The 20,682-nt window shown below is 38.8% G+C and overlaps 1 protein-coding gene across 1 annotated transcript; it reads right to left on the bottom strand.

The window, feature by feature from the left end:
- Window positions 1-912: 912 nt before the first annotated feature.
- ESM1 (endothelial cell specific molecule 1) lies at window positions 913-9,548 on the bottom strand. The gene is made up of 3 exons (XM_058826030.1): window positions 8,990-9,548; window positions 4,982-5,137; window positions 913-2,902 (listed from the first exon to the last, which is right to left on the bottom strand). The coding sequence occupies exons 1-3, from the start codon at window positions 9,312-9,314 to the stop codon at window positions 2,802-2,804; spliced, it is 582 nt and encodes a 193-aa protein (XP_058682013.1). The 5' UTR covers window positions 9,315-9,548; the 3' UTR covers window positions 913-2,801.
- Window positions 9,549-20,682: the final 11,134 nt, after the last annotated feature.

Genomic DNA, 20,682 nt, shown 5'->3' with positions numbered 1-20,682 from the left:
TGAAGAGATGCAAAAACATTTTATAAATTTGATGAAAAAGAGTAAAAATCATTCAAAAATGTTTTCAAGGCATGCTTCTCCATCTCCTCCTTTCTCCTGACTTGTCAGTTGTGGATTCAGAGGTTATTCCTTTATGATAAATGAAAGAGTATCAAGGAGTTGCAAGCTCTGCCCTAGAGCTCAATAGTCCCTGGCATGTTGATGGCCAGGCCAGGAAGAAAAGACAACTTCCAAATCCTTCCTCTACTAGGATTGGCCAAGGAGCGGCTGTTCCGCGTAGGCAGCTAGGATACAGCCACCTTGTCTTGAAGCTGGTGTGGACACAAATCTTTCTGTGTTGCTCTATTGGGAGCAGCGAGAAGAATGACACAGACTCTCTTGGGAGTCAAACAGGAGAGTTTCTCCCCGGTTTATTACCTCAGATCTTTTTCATAGACCTATACGTGAAAGTACAGAAAAAAACCTCTTATTGGTTAGTAAACTAACACATCACCATCACTGGTCAGTGGGGCACACCACCCCTCGACCTTCTCTTGCAAGAAAACAAGAAACTGACAAGCAGCACCTTCAAGGCTGTCTTCTATCTCTGAGGATTGTTTTAATTCCTCCTTATGATTTCCCAGGCCACTTTCTCAGGCGAGACTGAGAAAGTTATGCGACCTGCTATTCCACAGACACTGTGCTCCCTGCTTCAGAGTTGGCATCCATATTTCCGTACATGGGACACCACTCATTTTCTGCAATCATGAATGGTCCCAGCAATTTGCTGAAATAGATGGAGACATTGTGAAACTGTTTCTGTGGATTTGAGAGCAAAAGTGTACCTAATCTGCATGCACAATGGCTGTGCCATCACCATCAGATTTACTCTGTCATTAATAGATAGACACAATAGACAGTGATGCTTTCAGTTGTTTTTTTTTTATTGAACAATAATAATATTACACTCTTTAAAACCAACTGACTTATCTGATTTACATTCAAGAACTTGTAATGTCATTTATGACACTATTGCAAAATATTAATAATGTATGCAGTATTTACTACATTCTTTCAATATTTCTCATCAGTCTGCTGGAAGACCGTGGGTTTGATCCTGCTCTCACTGAAATCAAGAAAAAAATTATTTTTGATATCAGTAGATTCGAATCAATTCACTTGCGAGTAAATAGCCCAAGGTAACATTATTCCCTCTCAGACCCTAACATTCAATACAGGTTGAAATGTGTTATTATGCTAGTTTGAGATTTATGTTTGTATGTCTCCAATTTTCATGGCAAGAGAACCTGCACCTTCATCCTGACATTTGGATGTCTATTGCTGTCATCATCCTCTTGTTGCAGATGAGCATAATTAGTGTCTGCTTTCCCAGGTGAATGCATCCTGCTTCCACAGATATTGACTTTGGATCCCTTGAAGGGCATGGGAATTTCAGTTGGTCATAGTTTTGAAAGTATGCTTCAGATCCTGAACTATGGGTGCTGTACTGTGTGTTCCTTCTTTCATTGCAGTCATTGTCAAAGTTCCAGGCTGATTTCAAAGGAAATGTTAAAATCAAGCCATACTTCCAATGAGAGTGCTCTATGTTAAAAGGCCATTCCTAAACTCATGGCATCCAGATTCACTCTGACACGTCAGTTTTCATTATCTGTGGATTTGATTGTTTTCAGACATATTAGCAAGCCTTTCTCAGTGGTGATTTTCGATTTACATCTATATCATCCAGCTTAGACCGAATGTGGGATTGCCCGTTCCTGCAACACTCTTAACAGGTAAAAAAAAAAGTTTTTCTCCTGGCTGAAATGGGACCACTTGCTCATGCAATTGAGAGACAAAGGACTGGGTACCAAAATACTGCAGAGTCTGTGGCTGCACTATCACTTGCTGAGGGTCCAAGTCTTCCCTGGATCAAATAAATTCCTTGTGAGTCACATCTGGGCCATAGCCAGCAGTGAAGATGGAAAGCATGAAGGTCCCTTTGCTGGCCTTTCACCACTCTTCCCAAAGAAATGCAAGTGTCATCTTAATGACACCAACTATCTGGCATATAGAAACATATATTTAAATAATGATAAGCAGCTTCTTTTGTTTCAGATCCCCTTCTACAAATTGGTAGAATTTACCAATCTGCTGTTTCTCTGTACAAAATTTAACTTTAGAAATTCAACTAAATGCAATATATGCCTGTAGTGTCTTGCCAAAGTTATTCACAATGTATAAACTGAAATGCTGGGTGTTTTCTCTCTGAAGAAAGGCATATTTATCTCTGATGAATTGTCACCAAACTTCCAAAAACAACAAAATTGTTAACAACTAATGTTGGTTTATTTAATTTACACTGTTATGCTTTTGTTGTTATTATTGTTATTGAACAGGGGTACTCCTTCCATCTGAGGTGTTGTTTATATGTGTTTCTTTCATGATGGTTCCACATCAATAGTGTCACTCACCCAAATTATCCCCTTCATTCAGTGAGAGTTTTTCCAGCCTCAGGCTGTCAAGAGTCAGCCTCTGGCATTATTTAAATCATCATGTTGGGTTTTCAGTATTACTATACATTCAAAAAGCCACAATACATTTCTCTGTTCAAATACTTATCAAAACAAATATCAAAAGTCATATACACTGTACAGTCTATTTTTAAGTAAACATTTTTCTCATTAAAAACGGGTCACATTTGAGCTTCAAAGATTACATATTCATACATTATAGATCTACTTTGTTTTTAAAGTGTGTTGTTGCATATCCAATAATCTGTGAGAAATGCATTCACTTGAAAGTCTTACAAGTGTAGGTAAATATCAGCGAGGATTTAGCCATTTCATTACTGGAGAGCGAATAACTTTCTCTTTAACGAATTCCTCTTTTACAGAATTTCCATCCCCTGATGCCATGTCATTGTCTGAAAAAAACACAGAAATAAAGGTGGATTTCATGAATGTGAGAGCTTTAAATTATTGTCCTGCAGCAATGTTCCTGCAATGTTTTAGAAACACTTTGAAAAATCCTTAACTGACATGTTTGAAGTTTAAATTACTGCCAATTACCTTGTTGCAAGATTTCTACCAAATTAAGGCATGTCATATCTGTTTTCTAATAGTTTAAGCATAGGGCTGATGATTTGACTTCAGTTTCCAGTTCTGACTGTAACACTCACTCCAGTGTGACACAGGACAAAGCAACATACCCTCAATAACCACAGCAGTAATTAAACTTCCCTGCAGCTATCCTCTGACTGAGGCCAGCTGGCATGGAATAACCTGGTGCATGCCATGAAACTGTCTTACTCTCCAAAAATAGGTAAAAGATATTCAGTTTGTCCACTGGAAACAGTCCCTGGCTGAGGCTGATTCCTGAGATGTGGTTGAGGTTTCTTGGCACAGCTAGCTGGCCTGGAACAAAGCGTGCTGTCCACTGCCCTACTGTTTGACCATGGAAGGAGTCAGACTGCAATGTACAGGACCATGCTCTGACACCTTTACATTTGATAGTGGTCTTCATAAAGCATAACGGTCAGAAACTTGCCTGTCTAAAACACAGAGGCATTTACAGGTGTTTTAATTCACTGAAGATCACTTAGATGCTATAGCTGCTTCTGAAGAGCACTTTTAAATGAAACCCTGTGTGACCATCCAGTGGAGTACTACTCACAGTGTCCCTGGTCTGCTAGCAGCGACAGACTTCTGAAGACAGAAGTAATTGGGAAACTTCTGCAAGGGTAAATAACAGTTTGTTTCCACTCACATGATTATCTCATCCTGGCTGGGATAAGTCAAGCAGTTAAACACTGAGGTAGCAGAAAGTTTGGGACCAAAAATGAGTGGGGAAGAGAAAAGAGGAGTAGGAATTGATGCAAATAGGCTGTCCGGTAAGATTTGGAATATAGGCTAGATACAGAAAAAACCAAGCACCATCATTATTTTGGCACCTCCAGTAATAAATAGAACAAGGAAAAGCAAAAGAACAAAATCATATAGAAAAATAGAAAAATATCAGGGCTGATCAATCTTGTAAGAGGTTTTGTGGAGACTATTTTAAGTGTAATACATGCATAAGATGCAGAGGTTTGCTTCAATCTAATTTCCTTTTAGCAGAGAATGGGAGAAAGATAAATCTTTTATTAAGACAATAAACTCCATACACATTAACATAACAGAAGAAAAAATTGCACACAAACTGCAGCTGGAGAAGAAATTAAATCCAAAGACATTTAGGTGAAACCCTATAAAAGATCCCCAGTAGGCTTAGGATTAAATCTCTGATTTTTTTTTTTCATTTCTTTTTTGACTCCTACACATTTGTATTTATTTTGGTTTGTGTTTATATTTAGATTAAACATCATTCCATAAAGCATAGCTCAGTATCATCAGGTGGGAAAAAAGGGAAAAATTTTAATCCCACCTCTAAAAACTTCAGTGATCTTTCCTTGGTGGATCAAAAACACTCCAGCTTCTTTTTTCTTTTTCTTTTTCTTTTTTTTCTTTAATTCTGGACAGATCTATTACAAGCTTCAGATATAAATGCAAAGGAAATAACTTATTCCAGAAACAATGACAGGTGATTACAATAAAACATTTAATAAAACCATTTACTGGCACCTGAAAACATATAGAGGTATGCCCTCTATATGGGGGTAAAAAAATGTTGATTTTACTACGTATTAGATAATAGCAGTAAATGCAATGTAGTGAAATCCTGAACTGACTGATGCAAACCCTAGCACAGCCTCCCACTCTACAGGTGATGTACTGCTAGCACATGCAACAGATGCAAAGTATTTCAAAGTGTTTCTACCATGTGTCACAGCTCACCTAATTCCTTGCCACATGTTAAGGAAGCTGTGAATAAGAAAAATAAACCTACCTTGTGTTGTTAATGGTTTTCACAGCTCCACCAAAGTACCTACCATTCACACACAAAGTGGTAGTAGATCATGTACAAGGTGTTTTCTGCTAAAATCAACTGTCCCACAAAGTCTTACCTGCATGTGAAGATACTTTTCTTCGATTTGGAGGCTTTGAAGCAGACAGTTGAAAAAACGGGAACTTCAAACACTTCCCTGTTACTCTGTCACAGATGCCAGAGGGACAGTTGCAGGTTTTCCTGCATTCCATTCCATAGCTACCATAGGGACACTCTGGAAAAAAAAAAATACATAGCAAAGCAGTTCTCAGTAATCCAAGCCAGCTGCTGTCTTAATAGCTGCTCTGCTTGAATGTGGAAAACCTCTGAGTGGAGGTCAGCTGGACCTTAGCTACAGGATTTTAGCATACTGACTGCTTTTTACAACTGTTTTCCAGTACTGACAAATCTTGACACATTTTATATACATAATTTTACTTCCTGTACTTTATTTCCTATGTGCTACTGGTAATCCTTCTCTGAAACACCTCCAGATTTAAATGCACTCTTATGTTAAATTGCTTTAGTTACAGGCAATATGAATATGTAAATATACAATTATAGAAGATTTAATTAAAGGACTAGCACTGAATTTAGAAATGAAGATGACTCCAGAAATTCCCTAAATTCACTGTGTGGTTCACTATGGTATTATCTGACTTTCATGACTTTTGAGACTTAGAGCTGCAATCTGATGCTGGTACAGGGCTGCTGTGGCCAGGGCCAGTCTGGGATGCAGCCTGACCCTGAGGAGCTATCCAGCAAACTCACCCTCCATCTGGAGAGGCTGCTGAGTCCTGGGGAGTAGCCTCCCACCCAACACCTTCTCAGACAACAAAGTTCTGCTTTCCTGTGGCAGACAGCTCAGTGAATCTCCAGCCAAAAGAGTGTGTATGCCCTGAAGGGATCTCTAGCACTAAGGCAACTCCCTGGTTATGCTGCATCTGGTCACATAATGCCCCAATTCAAACATCACATCCCTGAGCACGCTTGTGGAGTACTACAATGCAGCTCCTAGGATGGGAACAAATGTTTTCCAGAGAAAATTTAGTCAGGTACAGGAGATTTGCCCTGTCCCATAGCTGATGCATATCACATGCTGGGTCATATAACTTCCCAGAGAGTTTAAAATAGGGGGTACAGCCCTTGTCCTCCTCTTCCTTGCTGTTGAATAGGATACCTTCCCAAAACCATTGCTAAAGAGACAGAGACTGGGAAAATTCATATCTAACACACCTTTTCCAAACCCACAAACAGCTGATCATTTCCAGGAGAGGTTTGAGATATCCCAGGAGAAAAGCATCTTTATGTTCAGACTGTCCTTGCCAACCCAAAGTATATGGTCACCTTAGATGGAAAGGTCTGGAGAGCTCCTGATTCACCTCCTGACAGCAAATGAATGACTATTCAGGCTGGACTAAGGAACCACCTAGCCCAGGTTTCCACAAAATTCTTAAGAAAGGTGACCATAGTAAGCACAAACGATACCTCTCTCCTCATTTTGTCTCTCCTTTTCAGCTATGGGACCTCCTGATCCAGACACAGTTTCTGTGCATATAACACCCCACAATAAAATTACCCTTTTCAGTTTTTCCAGTCACCTCTTGAATGAATGCAAACTTTTAACTTTGCCATACAGCCTAGGCAATATGAAAATCAAGCTAATGCACTGTAGCATAGCCAACATTTTACAATTCTCTGTGTATCAAATGAATATGCTCATATAAATGAAAAGCCCTAGATCAATCAGTTCCCTGAAATGGACTGCACAGTGAGTCACTCCAGCATGGAGAATCTTACAGTGCCTCAGCACACTCCCCTTCCCAAGAACACTCTTTGATCTGCCGCTTGTCCACATAAAACAAAAACAAACTCCTGCCCAAGTAAAACTGTTCTTGTGTGCACATCCTCCCTGGGAGACATGCAAAGAGCCCACACTACGTGGAGCATCAATCTGCCTGCTGCAGGTGCTCAGCCGAGAGAGGTGGAATGCAAAGCTGTGCACAACAGCATAGAAACAACTGCTTTGTGTGGAATAATCCTGGAATTGATGAGGCTCTTCAGATTTCATGAAGCTGAGATCTGAGTAAATTTTTCTTTTAGAAGGTTTTTGTTCAACAGGACCCTGCTCCTAAATAAATTGCAGATCGCTCCCAGTGTTTTAATGTAAGCAAAGGCACCAAAAAGTATTTTGCTTCTGGCCATAATGACATTGCTATTGATAATGGTATGATGCACTCTTATAATAATAAACAAAACATTGTTCTGGAATATATACGGCCCATTTTAGAAATAAGAACTTGAAGAACAGAGTTCAGATCATTTTTCCAGAACTTCAAAGTAAATTGTTAACAGGAAGCCAGGGAGAATTTAGCCATCCTGCATCTGTCAGTTATTACAAACATGGAAGTTATTAAAATGAGTGAATGACCTGGTATCATATCTGCATATGCATATATAAAATAACAATATCTGGCCCCAGAGAGACATTGTGCTATCTCAAAGCTGAGATGAAGAAAGAAAAAAAAAATAATTCTTTCTTGTAAAATTACATCATAATATTTAGTGGAAATAAATATATGGGGAATAGAAGCTTTAAACACCAGTTCTAAGTTAAGATATGGCTTTATTGAAATTAATGAGAGTCTTTCAACTGACTGATTGGTAAAAAGTCCAAACACCCTACTTCACATTTTCCACAGAGCAGCCAAGATTTATCTGTTCAGATCTCAAGTCCCATAGAATTTCTTTTTCCCATTCAAAGGGTGTTATTGCAAATAAACTTCTATGAGGAAAGTGAAAAGTACACACTAATTCAAAATAATTGTTAACAGAATTACAAGCAGTATCTTGCACTGTGGTAATTTCTAACAAACTGAAGATCAGCCAATTATCTCAGTAAAATTTCCTGGTGAGTGCACCAAAGATACAATCTTTATGTGTAAGTGCTCTTTTGCAATAAAGTATTAATTTTGGTTTTACACTCAACCATGCACATGAATTTATTTTAAATAAGGTAAATAAGTGTGTGCTGTTTGTGAATCCTGGAATCCTGAATCCTGAATGCTGGATGTGCACACAAGCCTAAATAATTTTTGCAGCATCAGGTCCTAAGTCATTCCTTTAAGTGAGTCTATCAATACTCCTGATATTTAACTGCCAAGATATTCCCACTTTTAAGGAAGTTATTCTAAGGCTGATCTGTATCTACTTACTGAAGTGGTACACAAACACAGCAAAACCCACTGCATTCATGCTTTGCAAATTCTTTTTTTTAAATAGTTTATTTTTTAAAAAAAATAACCCTTCTTCTTATGAATATAATTGCTTGTCACCCTTTTAAAGATTACCCTGTTTAAATGGAGTGAGAATAGCTCATAAATGAAAAATGTGGTTATAACCTCTGACTAAAGAAATCAGTATGCAACATACCTGGAATAAAGTGAAAGCAGTGCCTGGCTGCTCATCTCACGGTCAGCTTCTGTTCTGTTATTGCCATCTTTTAGGCAAGAGGGTTTTTGTTTGCCTCCCCTGACCCTAGGATGGCTGAGCATCTCAAAGGTAGGACCAAATTAAACAAGACAAAGCCTCTAGGCACAGAGGCAGTGCTGCTTTCTCCATCCCCCAGACCCCAGAGTGAGCATCTGGTCCCTGGGCAGGCAGCTGGCAGTGCCAGAGGGACCATCACCTCCAGGAGTGTGCAGCTGCAGCAGGGAACCTATGACAAGGATCCTGGATCCTTACAGGATTAAAGTCTTTATCATTTATATAAAGCCACTCACCAAATCAACAGAAAGAACAGGACTAATGCCTGGCTCTCCCAAGCCCCAGTCAAAAAACTCATCTCCAAGCACACCCTGTCTATATTTCCTAACACATGTCCCCAGGTGTAAAAAATATTGCCACATGAATAAATATGCCCCACTACATATATCTTCTAATGACAGCAGGTATTTTTCCTCCTTTTTCTTGGCTAAGGGATGAGCTGGAAAAATCCCATTTTAGACTTTTTAAGCAAGAGGCAAACTCTGCATGTATGTTGCTGTCAAATTGCCACAGTGGGTGCATACAAAGTGAATATCATTACCTTTGCAGATACCAAATTCATCACCAAAGTCATCCTCCTCAGTGTAAAACTGGCACTTCAGCCCAGGACCACACTTGACACCGTCCATACCCGAGACAGTACGATAGCAAGTCTCCCCCAGAGCAGCTGCACACACTCTGCAGCAGCCACAGTCATCCAGCACCGTTCGCTTACAGCGCGCAGTACTTTTGCATGCGTTACTGTCACAGGCATCGGGACAATCTACTGCGTATTTCGCACTCCAAGCAGCTCCAGCATGCACGGGCATCAGGAGGAGTGTGAGGAACAGGAAGCCCTTCATGTCTTGCAGGGGTAAATGCTCCATCCCAGAGAGCAGGTCTCAGTGCTCAGCCTGCTGGTGCCTCTAGCCGAGGGAAGCAGCGGTACAGATCCAAAGTGGTAGCTGCACACATCAGCCTACAAGTTTATGAGCTTTATAAAGTGTGTTGCCCACATGTTGCACCGTCGTCAGCTTCCTCAATCCGGCAGCGCTGCTCCTGCCAGCCTCCCTTGTTTCAGTTTATGAAATCCAGGATGAAGGTTGGATTAGCACTCTGCTGCCATCCAGGAATTGAAAAGCCTGAGCTGATGTAATCTGTTATGTTTAGTTGGTTGTTTTGCATGAGGACTAAAAACTCTCTCACATCCGTTTCAAATGCTCAAGGACGTCTGCCAAGAGTAAAAAAAAAGGTAAAAAAACAATCAGCTCTGAGGAGGTTGCATACCTTCCTGCAGGACAGGGATTGCTCTGATGGCACACTGCTGACAGGAGAGCTCTGCCTTGCTATCACAGCTTGCACGGCCAGAAGAAAATCATACTGAATCATCTTACTGCTGAGAGAATAATCTTTAATAGAATAAGTCTTTGCCATACTCTTTTAGGGGATGTGGATGGTTATTTGGGGGAATTAAATGAGATCATGTAATTTAATAGCCAAGCTCAGATATTTCAGTAGTTTTTTCTGCCTGCATTTAAATAGTACTTTTTAATCAGTATTTAAGTGGAGGTGAATTAAACATTTCATTAAATGGAAGTTAATTAAACATTGAATTAAAGATTACTGCTAGAACTAAAAACTGGACAAAACCCATCATTTTGTGGAATCTTACACTGGAAGTTCAGGAGCAATAAGCTGCCCCAGCCTCACAACCAAAGGGGAAATCCCCATCCATCATCAGCACTGTCTGCACAGCATTAACACAGACCCAGGGGGCTGATTCTCCCCTGTTTACACCACTTCTATTCTGACAAACTCTATGGGATATTCTGATGTTGCTCTTCAATGAAATCAATGTAAATAAACAGAAAACAAATCTCAGTTTCCCGTGTTTTCCCTCTTAGACTTTATTTATCCTGCCAGAGCCTTGACAAGAAACAGCAAATAAGTGGAGTCCAGTGAAACTGATGAGCCACTGGAGAGATGAAAATTTCTGCACTAAAAAAACCTACAGGAAAGGAAAAAAGGAATAAAGCTAGCCATATAAAAATGTCTGAATATCAGAAGTTGTTGCCAGTGAAGTTAGTGGGAACTAAAGCAAGCTGAACTGTGTATGACCAGCTTGTCACTTAGGAATCCTGTCTCTCAAGTGGGCTAAGGACTCTGCCAGTAGGCTGCCAGATAAAACAAAGGACTAGACTAGAAATACAGGAGAGAAGGAAAGCCTTCTCTTCATGAATGCAAATGTGAATTGATAAACCCTAAACCAAAATCCTTAACTCTTCCGTCTTGTAAAGATGTAGAAAATCAGCACACTGTATGTTGCATTTGGGTAAGGTCTCACACTTCGAGGAGGGGAGGGTCTGGCCTAGTATGTTTAACACTTGTCAAAAGTAAATGAAAAATAAAAAGTAAAAATAATTAAACTGTTAGGCTGAGGTCTCATATAAACCAAGGAAGTACTATTGGTCAGCATGAGCCAGCAGCAATTAGCTCAATTAATAGTCGACAGCTTTATTTTCAAAATACAAGGCAGCTATCCTCTAAGAAGTGAAAGGAATACTTCTAACATGGAAATGAAAATTGCAGCTAAAACCAGAAGAGGAACACAAGTTTAAGTTTAAAATTAAGAGATCAATTAGATGTCCTACCGCTGACCCCATGACAACTAAAATATTGCAAAAGAATGTTTTAAAAAAAAACCAACAACCAGATATTTCTTCCATAGTTCTCAGGTCAGCAGAATAATGTAAACCACTGCCCTTGTCTGCTGGCATAGCATCAACTGAAATTGACATTGGTTTATATTAACAGGTCAGGCTGTAACTTGTGGGGTTGAAGAGCCAATGTAAATCCCACTGGGCAGTCCCTCGTTGGAAGAGAGATGCTAAGCTTAATCAGAGGGAGCACGGCTAAGGACAGTAACCCTCTTAATGCCCCGGCCAGATCTGCTTCTGAGGGTGAAATAGCCAAAAATTATCATTGCACAGTTGGTGCCTGAGACTTCACAGGTCTGCAGCAGTAAGGAACAGGAAGGCTCACCCTTAAGTCAATTCACACCTGCACTTCAAACTCATGCCAGCTCGCTCACTCGGGGGAGATAACAGATGATGTGCAGTGTGCAGACCCATCCACACATATACTTAGATATTTATGCCTGGTAGTAACTGCCAGCTGGTAAAATCCTATCCTGTAAATATTTATGGGAATTGCTTCTTGTCTCAAGCACCAAACTAGATCTGAAAGGGCTACATTTCACTTTTGGGTTTCTCACAGGAAAAATGTCCTAGAGGGATGATAAATAAAAAAATTACACACAGATGTGGTGAGGAAAAGAAAACGTAAAAGGAATCAGCACACTCCCCTAGCAACTAGCCAATATTATTTGGAATAAGATGGAAACTGTATCCTATGCTTGGAGCTAGAAGCCAAAGTAAATTATTACAATGGATTAAAAAAATACATGTAATGTAAGAAAACAATATGATCACATGATTGTCTGGATTATGCATGAGTATCATGGAGGAAATAAGGATACTATGATTTTATACACTGTCCATTGATTAAATAGTAAAATAAATACCATGTCACTTTCCTTGGTTTTAATGTTTCTCTGTTGTTTTACCTGTTGAATCCATTATGCTTTCCTTTCCAGTGAAAAGTTTAATCCTATAAAACCCTGAACTAAGCTCTGAAAATTGATGCAATGGGAATTAATGAAGCTTCCCTAGATAACAACAGCTAAAAATTAGCCACCATTACTTAACTTGTGGTATAAATATATTTCAAAGGAGGAAGACCTTCTGGATCAGATCAGAGCTCTCTCTTTTTTTTTCCAAAGTTACAGTATAAATTGTCTTTTTGCCAGCTTACATCATAATTACATCACCATATATAATGTTTGGCACTCCTTCTAGAAGCAGAAAAAGTTTCAATCCTTGGGTTCCATGCTGTACAGGGAACCAACAATCTAATATCAGTGAGTTGTGTTTCCAGCTGAATACTTCTGAGAAGCATTTTTCCAGTTCTTTCATAAATAATCTATTTCTTGAGCAAAAGCAGTCTGTGAGACAGTCTTGCGGTTGTTATTCATGCCCTCTGAAAAGTCTGACCCCACCTGTTAAAATTCCCATGAAATGGCAAAACTTCATGATGCATGATTAGTCTGTGCTGGTATATGCGCACAGTCTCCTCACTAGATTAATAGATTTTGTTCATTTTACTCTTTAGATAAACATTCACCTCCACTCTTCTGAACTTAAGAGTTCTGGCCACTGTTGCTATGCTGCATAATGCATAAAGTCCGGATAAGCAGAAAGAACTAACATATCTTTAAATATAGAAAAATATTTAATGCATGACCCTTGTTGCTAATTTCCAAAAGACAGTCCCTAAACTAAAAATATGTTGCCGCACATTCCTGAACAATCCAACCTTTTCCCAGCCTTCCTTTTCAAAAAGCCGTAAGCACAATGCTATATGAGAAGCAAAAATTCAAAGGGAAACACCGAAAGGAAGCTGAGCTGCAAAGTCCAAAATGAAAAGCCAGAAATAGGAAGTAAGAGATAAGAATCAGGAAAGTGAGATAGCGGCAAGGACTCCCCTTTGTATGATTTCTTTTCTTGTATCTTTTCAATGAATTACTAATTACTCTTTGTTTCAGCTGTAACATAGCAACACCACTCTGGTAAAAATAGGTGCTTTGGTACATTTCCTACTTGCTGAAGGCAAGAGATATTTACATGCTTTCTCCAGGCAGACCAGGTGCTATGCAGAGAGCTGGGTAGGCACAAACTGCAGGAGCTACCATAGAAATGACTGGATATGCCGGGTTACCTGCACACAGCCTCAGGAATGACAGACACAGCTTCTTTGGAGCACAGCAAAAATATGCTCGTCCATATGTCCATGTGCAAGTATGTGGCATGTCCAACCTGGGAGCTGCTAGCCAAACCTACAGCACATGATTTATGCTCTGAGTTTGCCATTGAAATTGAGCTGAACCCTGTCAGATCTGTGCTGCTTACTGAGCCCGTGAGGCACAGTCCTGCTCTTCCATGGGCTCCAGTCATGGCTGGCTCTGCAGGACCTCTGCCCTGTGTCACCTCTTCACAGAACAGGTATTCCCAGTGGTTTCACAATCACTGCAATGATCTGCCTAGCAGAAATCTCTGGCTTTCTCTCAATTCAGTTACAAACCAAGTTGCATAGTTCTTCTATGCTTGGAGAAGGTGTTCAAGAGGCAAAAAAAGTCACAGAGTGGTGTAAAAGTTCTACTACATGGCAGCAAGGGTCAATCTTTTCCGTGTTGGGCAAGTGTTGGGGCCAGAGGTGCAGGATATGTGCCCTTATCTGTGATGCCTGGCTCCAACACCCAAGAGAGCACTGAATTTCACATAACACCATGGAGACAGCTATTAAAGTTAAGAAGAGAAACTGGGAATGTGAGTGTGTAGGTTAGATGGAGTTTTCTTAAGTCGCTGGATGAGAAAGTTAGAGTTTAAGTTTTAAGCTATTTTAGAAAACAAGAGACAAGATGGAGGACTTAGGGCATTGTCCCTTTCTCCTTCTTGCTTCTTCATCTTCTTCTAGGGGTTTTTGGGTAAAAATGAGTGATTGGATAAAGAATGCAGCAGTGCAGCACACAGGTGTCGGGTCACTGGGTCACTAAGAAAAATAACTTACTTGGCATTTGATTATTGGATAAATAGACATATAAAGACCTTGAAGAGATTCTTCGTTAGCCATTTGGCACCTCTCTATCTTAGTGTATGTAGCTCCTTGTAGTCTGTGTATATGTAATATAGATAAGGAAAGAATAAACAGCCAAGTCCAAACAAGAGAAAACTGCTCCTCTCATCGATCTCAGTCCTGGGGAAAAGAACCCAGCCACCAGTATCACATCCCAACTGGCAAGTCTGAGTTTGTCACACACAATAAATATGTAGTTGATTTAAATGGGGAAATAGGATGAAAAAATATGTTGTGACTCTCTTATGCAGAAAACTTTAATACTTTCAAGACATCTACATTTCCAGAGGAAGAAAGGTGTTTCTGTGCCCAAGATCTCCAAGATCCGTACCAAAGGATTTCTGAACAGTACAAGAAAGTGACATACTTTTTCTATACTTCAGAAAATTTGCTTCTCTGGATACAATATCTACTCACAGCCCAAAACTTTGCCTTCACACTCCCCCCATCTTATCAATATTTTTGTCAGGAGCTGTTTCTTTTGTGACATTACTTGGTTCTAGAAATCTAAATCACCCCAGATAAGTCATAAGTACACCTATGGAGAAATAAAGCCTGTCCATATAGAAAAACACCTTTTCAGGACAGATCTTCAAATATTTTGTTTCTTTATCAATAAAAAACCCCAAGATATGAATAGTGACTCTGCATGCTCTGCTTAGAGGGTCAGGTGTCCGTATGGTAAACAGGTTTACTGCTAAGGTGGCAATTTTGTCCTTCACTGTTTGACATTGTGAATTGATATAGAAACACACACTCATTTCTCTATTGCCATGAAACCTCTGCTCTTAGTTGTTTCCTGCAGAACTAGAAAAAAATGTATTAGATTGAAAAAATATTTTCATCAATTGTTTCTGGACATAAAAAATAACACAACAGTCAGTAAAATTACAAATACAGTATGGATTTTATATTTTCTCTATGCAGTCCAAATGGTAATTATACTCTGATTCTATGAGCCCCTGATAATTAAGTCAAATTCCCACTGAATACACATTTTTTCTTGGTACCTGTGCAGAATCTGAAAGTGCACTCTTTGTTTTTCAATTCCTAGGTATAGATATTAGAATCAGATATTTTAGGATTGGTGGGAAGTATACTTTTGCTTGCAACTCAAGTTGATTTTGATCTCTGTTTTTTAAGATAAAAAAAATTGATAACTCTATAAACCCTTATGGGAATAGGACCATATCTTAAATAATAATGTGATTTCTACTTTTCTGTACTAAAACATGTCTTTTGAAACTTCATTGCAGTTAGGTAGTGTTATTGTCTTACAACACTCTGCAAATGTTTTTGCCATGCTTTATATATAGTTTAGACTTGACTAAGTAGCTATTTCCTGTAATGAATGACAAACCTATTAAAAGCTTGCTATCTTCTTGTGCTCTATGTGTTGCTAACAAGCAAATCTGTAGTCATATGTGTGAAATGTTGAGTTGTTTAAGTTAGGGTTAGGTGTCCTCATGAGCTAATGCTTCCATGTATTCTTTGCAATATAACCAGGATTATTTCCATTGGCAGAGAAAAGTAAATCTGAGGTAATTAATTTAGATAAGCAAACATATCAAATTCATATCAATCATCATTGTTCTTTAAGAAGAAATCTCTTCTTTCATAAGTACTCATCTTTGAAATATAGAAGTTTTCCAGAATGATTAGATGATCTCAGAAAGGCCAGAGGAGGAGTTCTGCATTTCCTAAGTAACACAACTTCAGGGAAGAGTCAGACAAGGTCTGAAAGGAGTAAGCACAACAATGAGAACTGTTTTTCAGATTTTTTCCAGTGTTACATTTATTTTCTTTCCTTGGGATGAGTGGCAGTTTTATTCTTACTTCTCTCTGCCCCATAATGTCTCTGGCTCAGCCTTAGTCCTTACTGTACTCTTTCTCTCCTTTATTATACCATACTTTCTCTCCAATCTATGCACAAGTTTACTTATGCCATACACAAAAAATACCCTAAAAATAAGAACTCAGCAGACTGTGTTTTTTTATTCCATCCTTATTGCTTTCACTTATTCACAGTCTTCACACTCCATCCATCTTGTCTACACCAGCTGAAGCCCCTGAGATTTTGGATTACTGGAGCAAAGCCTTGTTAAGGGACACTTTTGGAGGATGGTTCTCAGGCATTGGTAACTATAAACCCTTATGGGAATAAGACCGTATCTTAGGTAATAATGTGATTTCTACTTTTCTGTACTAAAACATGTCTTTTGAAACTTCATTGCAGTTGTGTTATTGTCTTACAACACTCTGCAAATGTTTTAGCCATGCTTTATATAGATGAGTTACTCATGCTACATGAGTTGGTATCTACTTCAGTGAATAGGTTTGGAAACAAACTGAATTAATATCTTGACTTCCATAAAAAACTACACCAGCCAAGAACAATGCAGTTGGAGGGACCTAAGACAGAACCATTTGTTTCCCAAATGTGGTGAAAGGATTTCCACGCATATGCTTCCTACATCCTTTTTCCTTTGGTCCATAAATCATATGGCTCTGTTTGCAAATATTAATTTTTTTCTTTCCCTGGAGCACACATATTGTGGGTGAATGCTGACCCCAATAAGTGCTGTGTCACTCATTTCAGCAGGGTCAGGATTTCACTATGCATTCAATGCTTTATGATCTCTGCCGTGTGTTTGAACTATGGAAAGGAATGTTTGCAAACAAGCACTAATCAGAAAGCAATGAGGAGTAACAGCTGCATATTTCCTGTGACAAATTTGCTCTCATTAAGAAAAAAACCCTTTCTACAAAGAGCCTAATAACTTCCAAATCTATTTTGGCTTGTATTTCATTATTTTCAGCTTTCTTAATATATTTCTAAAAGAGGTGTAATAAGTAGCAATATCACAAGTGCAGAACACAACCTTGAGTCTTTTCTCAGAAATGTGATAATTTATATGCACTTATATACACTCAGCATATATGAGAGAATAAAATACAATACATGAGTAAACCTTTTTTTTTAAATTTTATTCATTGATCGACCTTAGTTATTTGATCAAAACTTGATGGTAATTTTCAGTCATTTAACCAAATGCTTAGATTTATTCTTTAAGAAAACTGCTTGGGGAAAAAAAATATGAGTGAAATATACAAAGCTGGAGCTGTCTTTCTGAGTTGTGAATTTCACAGACTGAATATGTGATTTCTCCATAATGGCACATTATTCTTCTCTTTTACTCTATCTTCTGAATTGTCAGCAACTGGAGTTATTTTAGACATTTCCTGACCATGATAGAATAAGCTTTTTAAGCCAGAAACATTTCTGAAACAGTTCACAATCAGGTGTATTTTCTTAGATGATTTATTTAAAACCAGATAGCTGCTACCCAATCCTAAGTTTTAATTGTGCCCTGCACTGTGTTATGGATCCTCTTCCCTGCACAGGGGTTGGTCTATAATATTTTGGACTATGAACACTGGCTGGATGCCGGGTAAGTATCTCATCCAAACTGTAAAGAAGCTGCAAAGGGAACAAAGAGGAAGGTAAGCTGCAGACAGTTGTTGATAGTAGGAAACAGCCCCCGAAGCTGTGGTGTACAAGATCTTCCCTCATGTGGATGAGTGGCCATGAGGCCACTTGGGCCAGAACTGAGCAGAGTACCTTCAGTGTATAGCTATACCAACCTTCAGTTGGCTATAGTGCCTTGTTCTCTTTTAAAAACATGAAATGTTTGGTTTTATAATTAATAAAGCATTGGATGTAAAAATAAAAAGTCCCATTTTCAACAATCAGCATAAAAGGAAAGGGGTTTTTTGTTTGTTTATTGCCTAAGATAAGTGCTTGAAACAGGACTTGGAAACCACTGACTGTGCAGATGGAAACACTTTCAAAGTCACCAGAAGAGTTTGTCTGGGCAGACACTTCCCAGGATGGCTAAGCTGCAGCCCAGCATCATGAGGGAAAAACCCAACCAGCAGTGCTGGTGGAATAACAACCCTTCTGGAAATTACTGTCCCAAATATGAATATCAAAATGGGTAAACATTGATGTGACCCTGACTTCAGTAACTGGGTGCAGGAAAAACACTGAGAAGGAAAGAGGTCTGGAAGAAAAGCAATTTAAATATGGCTTTAAAATTAAGTCTAGCTTTTGCATTTTCTTACCACCATCAGTGCTCTCACCTTGTTCAGGTACTCTCAATATTTCTGCTCAATGACACCAAGACCACTCAATAAGATCAACATCATTGTTCATATGACAGATTAGTCTGTTAGAAAGTATGGTGTTTTTTAGTAATTCAAGGCTCTGATGTAGAGTGCCTGTCAAATCTCACTGTGGCACTTCCTGTCTGATTGCTGCTGCAGCAGAGACTCATTCCACAGGACAACTCCAACCACCCATTTCTACTCCTAGAGGAGCACAAACACCACTCCACAGTGAATGTGGTAGCCTCTGAAGCTGATGTACCTAGAATCACGAGCACCACAGTGCCATGTATCACCCTTTCCAGCACCCTCATGTTCTCAGCTACCTACTTTCTATTATAGAGCCATACCAAGGAAACTAGGTTAGAACCCAACTAACATTGAAGAAAGAAAATGAACTACACATTGGTATCAGCAGTTTTCTCTTCTGTTTCTCTCTGTGCAATATCTTCAGTGATACAGATACAATTGCTGCCTCCACATAATTCTTTTTGTTATGATGTCGGTTGTACATTGGAGGAATTTGTTGGCAAGGTCTGAACCACTTTGAAAGACAGGACCTCTCACAACCACAAATGAAAAGGAAAAGTAAAGTTTTTCCACAGACCTCCATCAGCATTCACAACATTCTGAGAAAAATTGTGAGCTCAGTGCAAATGTTTGTTACTTGAACACTGCTAAGACCAGTATCCAGAAAGGACTGTGGCTTTTGGCAAGGTATGCCCAAGTGAAAGCCATGTCACTGTCAAAGTGATAGTGTCACAGGTTTTGCACACATACTAGTTCAAAGTCCACCCTATTTTCATTCTTCTATTTTCAAAACATCTCTGCTTTTTTTCTGGTATCAATTTTCTGGTATTCTTTCTGAGCTAAAAAAAATTCTGTTACCTTTGGCTGTAACAGTTTGAGACAGACTGACCAGTACATCCTAACAGGTAACATCCTCTACATTGTTTCAAGATAACCTCAGCCACCAACCATGTACCATTTTTTCTTTTAAATTGAATTCATAGAATCATTTGGATTGGAAGAGTCCCTAAATATCATCTATTCCAACTCCCCTGCCATGGACAGGATCACCTTCCACTAGATCACATTGCTCAAAGCTCCACCCAGCTTAGCCTTGAACAATTACAGGGACAGGGCAACCACAACTTCTGGGCTGTGACTGTTCCAGATCCAGTCACTATCCTCTGAGTAAAGAAATTCTTCCCAACATCTCATGTAAACCTACTCTCTCTCAGTTTGAAGCCATTCTCCCTTGTCCTCTCACTACATGCTCTCGTAACAAGTCCCTCCCCATCTTTCTTGTAGGTTTCCTTCGGGTACTGGAAGGCAGCAATTGGGTGATCCCAGAGTCTTCTCTTCACCAGGGTGAGTAATCCCAATTCTCTGAGTGTTTCCTCACAGGAGAAGTGTTCCATCCCTCTAATCACCTTCATAGCTCTTCTCTGGACTCGTTAATTAATAGTTAATGAAATACTCATAACTATTACTTTTTAGTACAGATTTAATTATGAGTGCATAAAGTAATATTTGATTTTTTCATTTACTGATATTACTACTGCTCTAATTATTACTATCTTGATTTTCTGTGTGGCTGCAAAGAAGCTTAGTTTTTTATTGAAATAAAGGTGCTGTAAGAATGTGTTAGGAGGGCAAATATTCTTGCTTTTTACCAGAAAATGTATTAATAATCCATAAGAATGAAGTCTCTGAAAATCTATTGTTTATATATTAAATATAATATATGCTTTTGTAAGTAGCTAAGGTATATAAATTCCTATTGTACTATTATAAAAGGGTTTTTTTTAATAAAGCCTTTTTGTCCATCTTTCTGTGGTTCCGTGCTTTGATAAAACCTGTGCCACCTTGAAATGTGATAAAATTAAACCTACTTGTAGTCTGTTAGACATTAATTCTGAATTGCATAAATAAATCCAAAAAGAGCTCATTCAGATGATTGTGGGGTTATAAGCATACTGGGATAGAAGTGTCTGAACCAGCTGCCTGGTCACTGATGAAATTAGGATACATATTTGAAATTAGCAATCTGTAATTAAAAGATAAGCAGACACACGAAAATGACTTGCTGTAATTTGTCCGACTATGATGAACTGACTAATTCAGAGTTTGAAAGAGTCATCTGAGTTTATTTCTTTTTGGTAAGTATTCAATAAAATTATCTTTAAAAATCTGATGGCTTGTTTGGTTTTAATTCTGTTTTCTAAATATTCCTTCCTGAGGCCAGATTGCATTGCCCAAAAAGAAGGTTACTTTTACAGCTTGCTAGGTAGCAGGTGGCTCTGTAGTCAGAAGATAACACAAAGACTTTAA

Source organism: Poecile atricapillus, chromosome Z, assembly GCF_030490865.1.
Source record: "Poecile atricapillus isolate bPoeAtr1 chromosome Z, bPoeAtr1.hap1, whole genome shotgun sequence".
NCBI classification, from domain to species: domain Eukaryota; kingdom Metazoa; phylum Chordata; class Aves; order Passeriformes; family Paridae; genus Poecile; species Poecile atricapillus.
The sequence above is the reverse complement of the archived record's forward strand: the minus strand, read 5'-3'. Positions and strand labels throughout refer to the sequence as shown.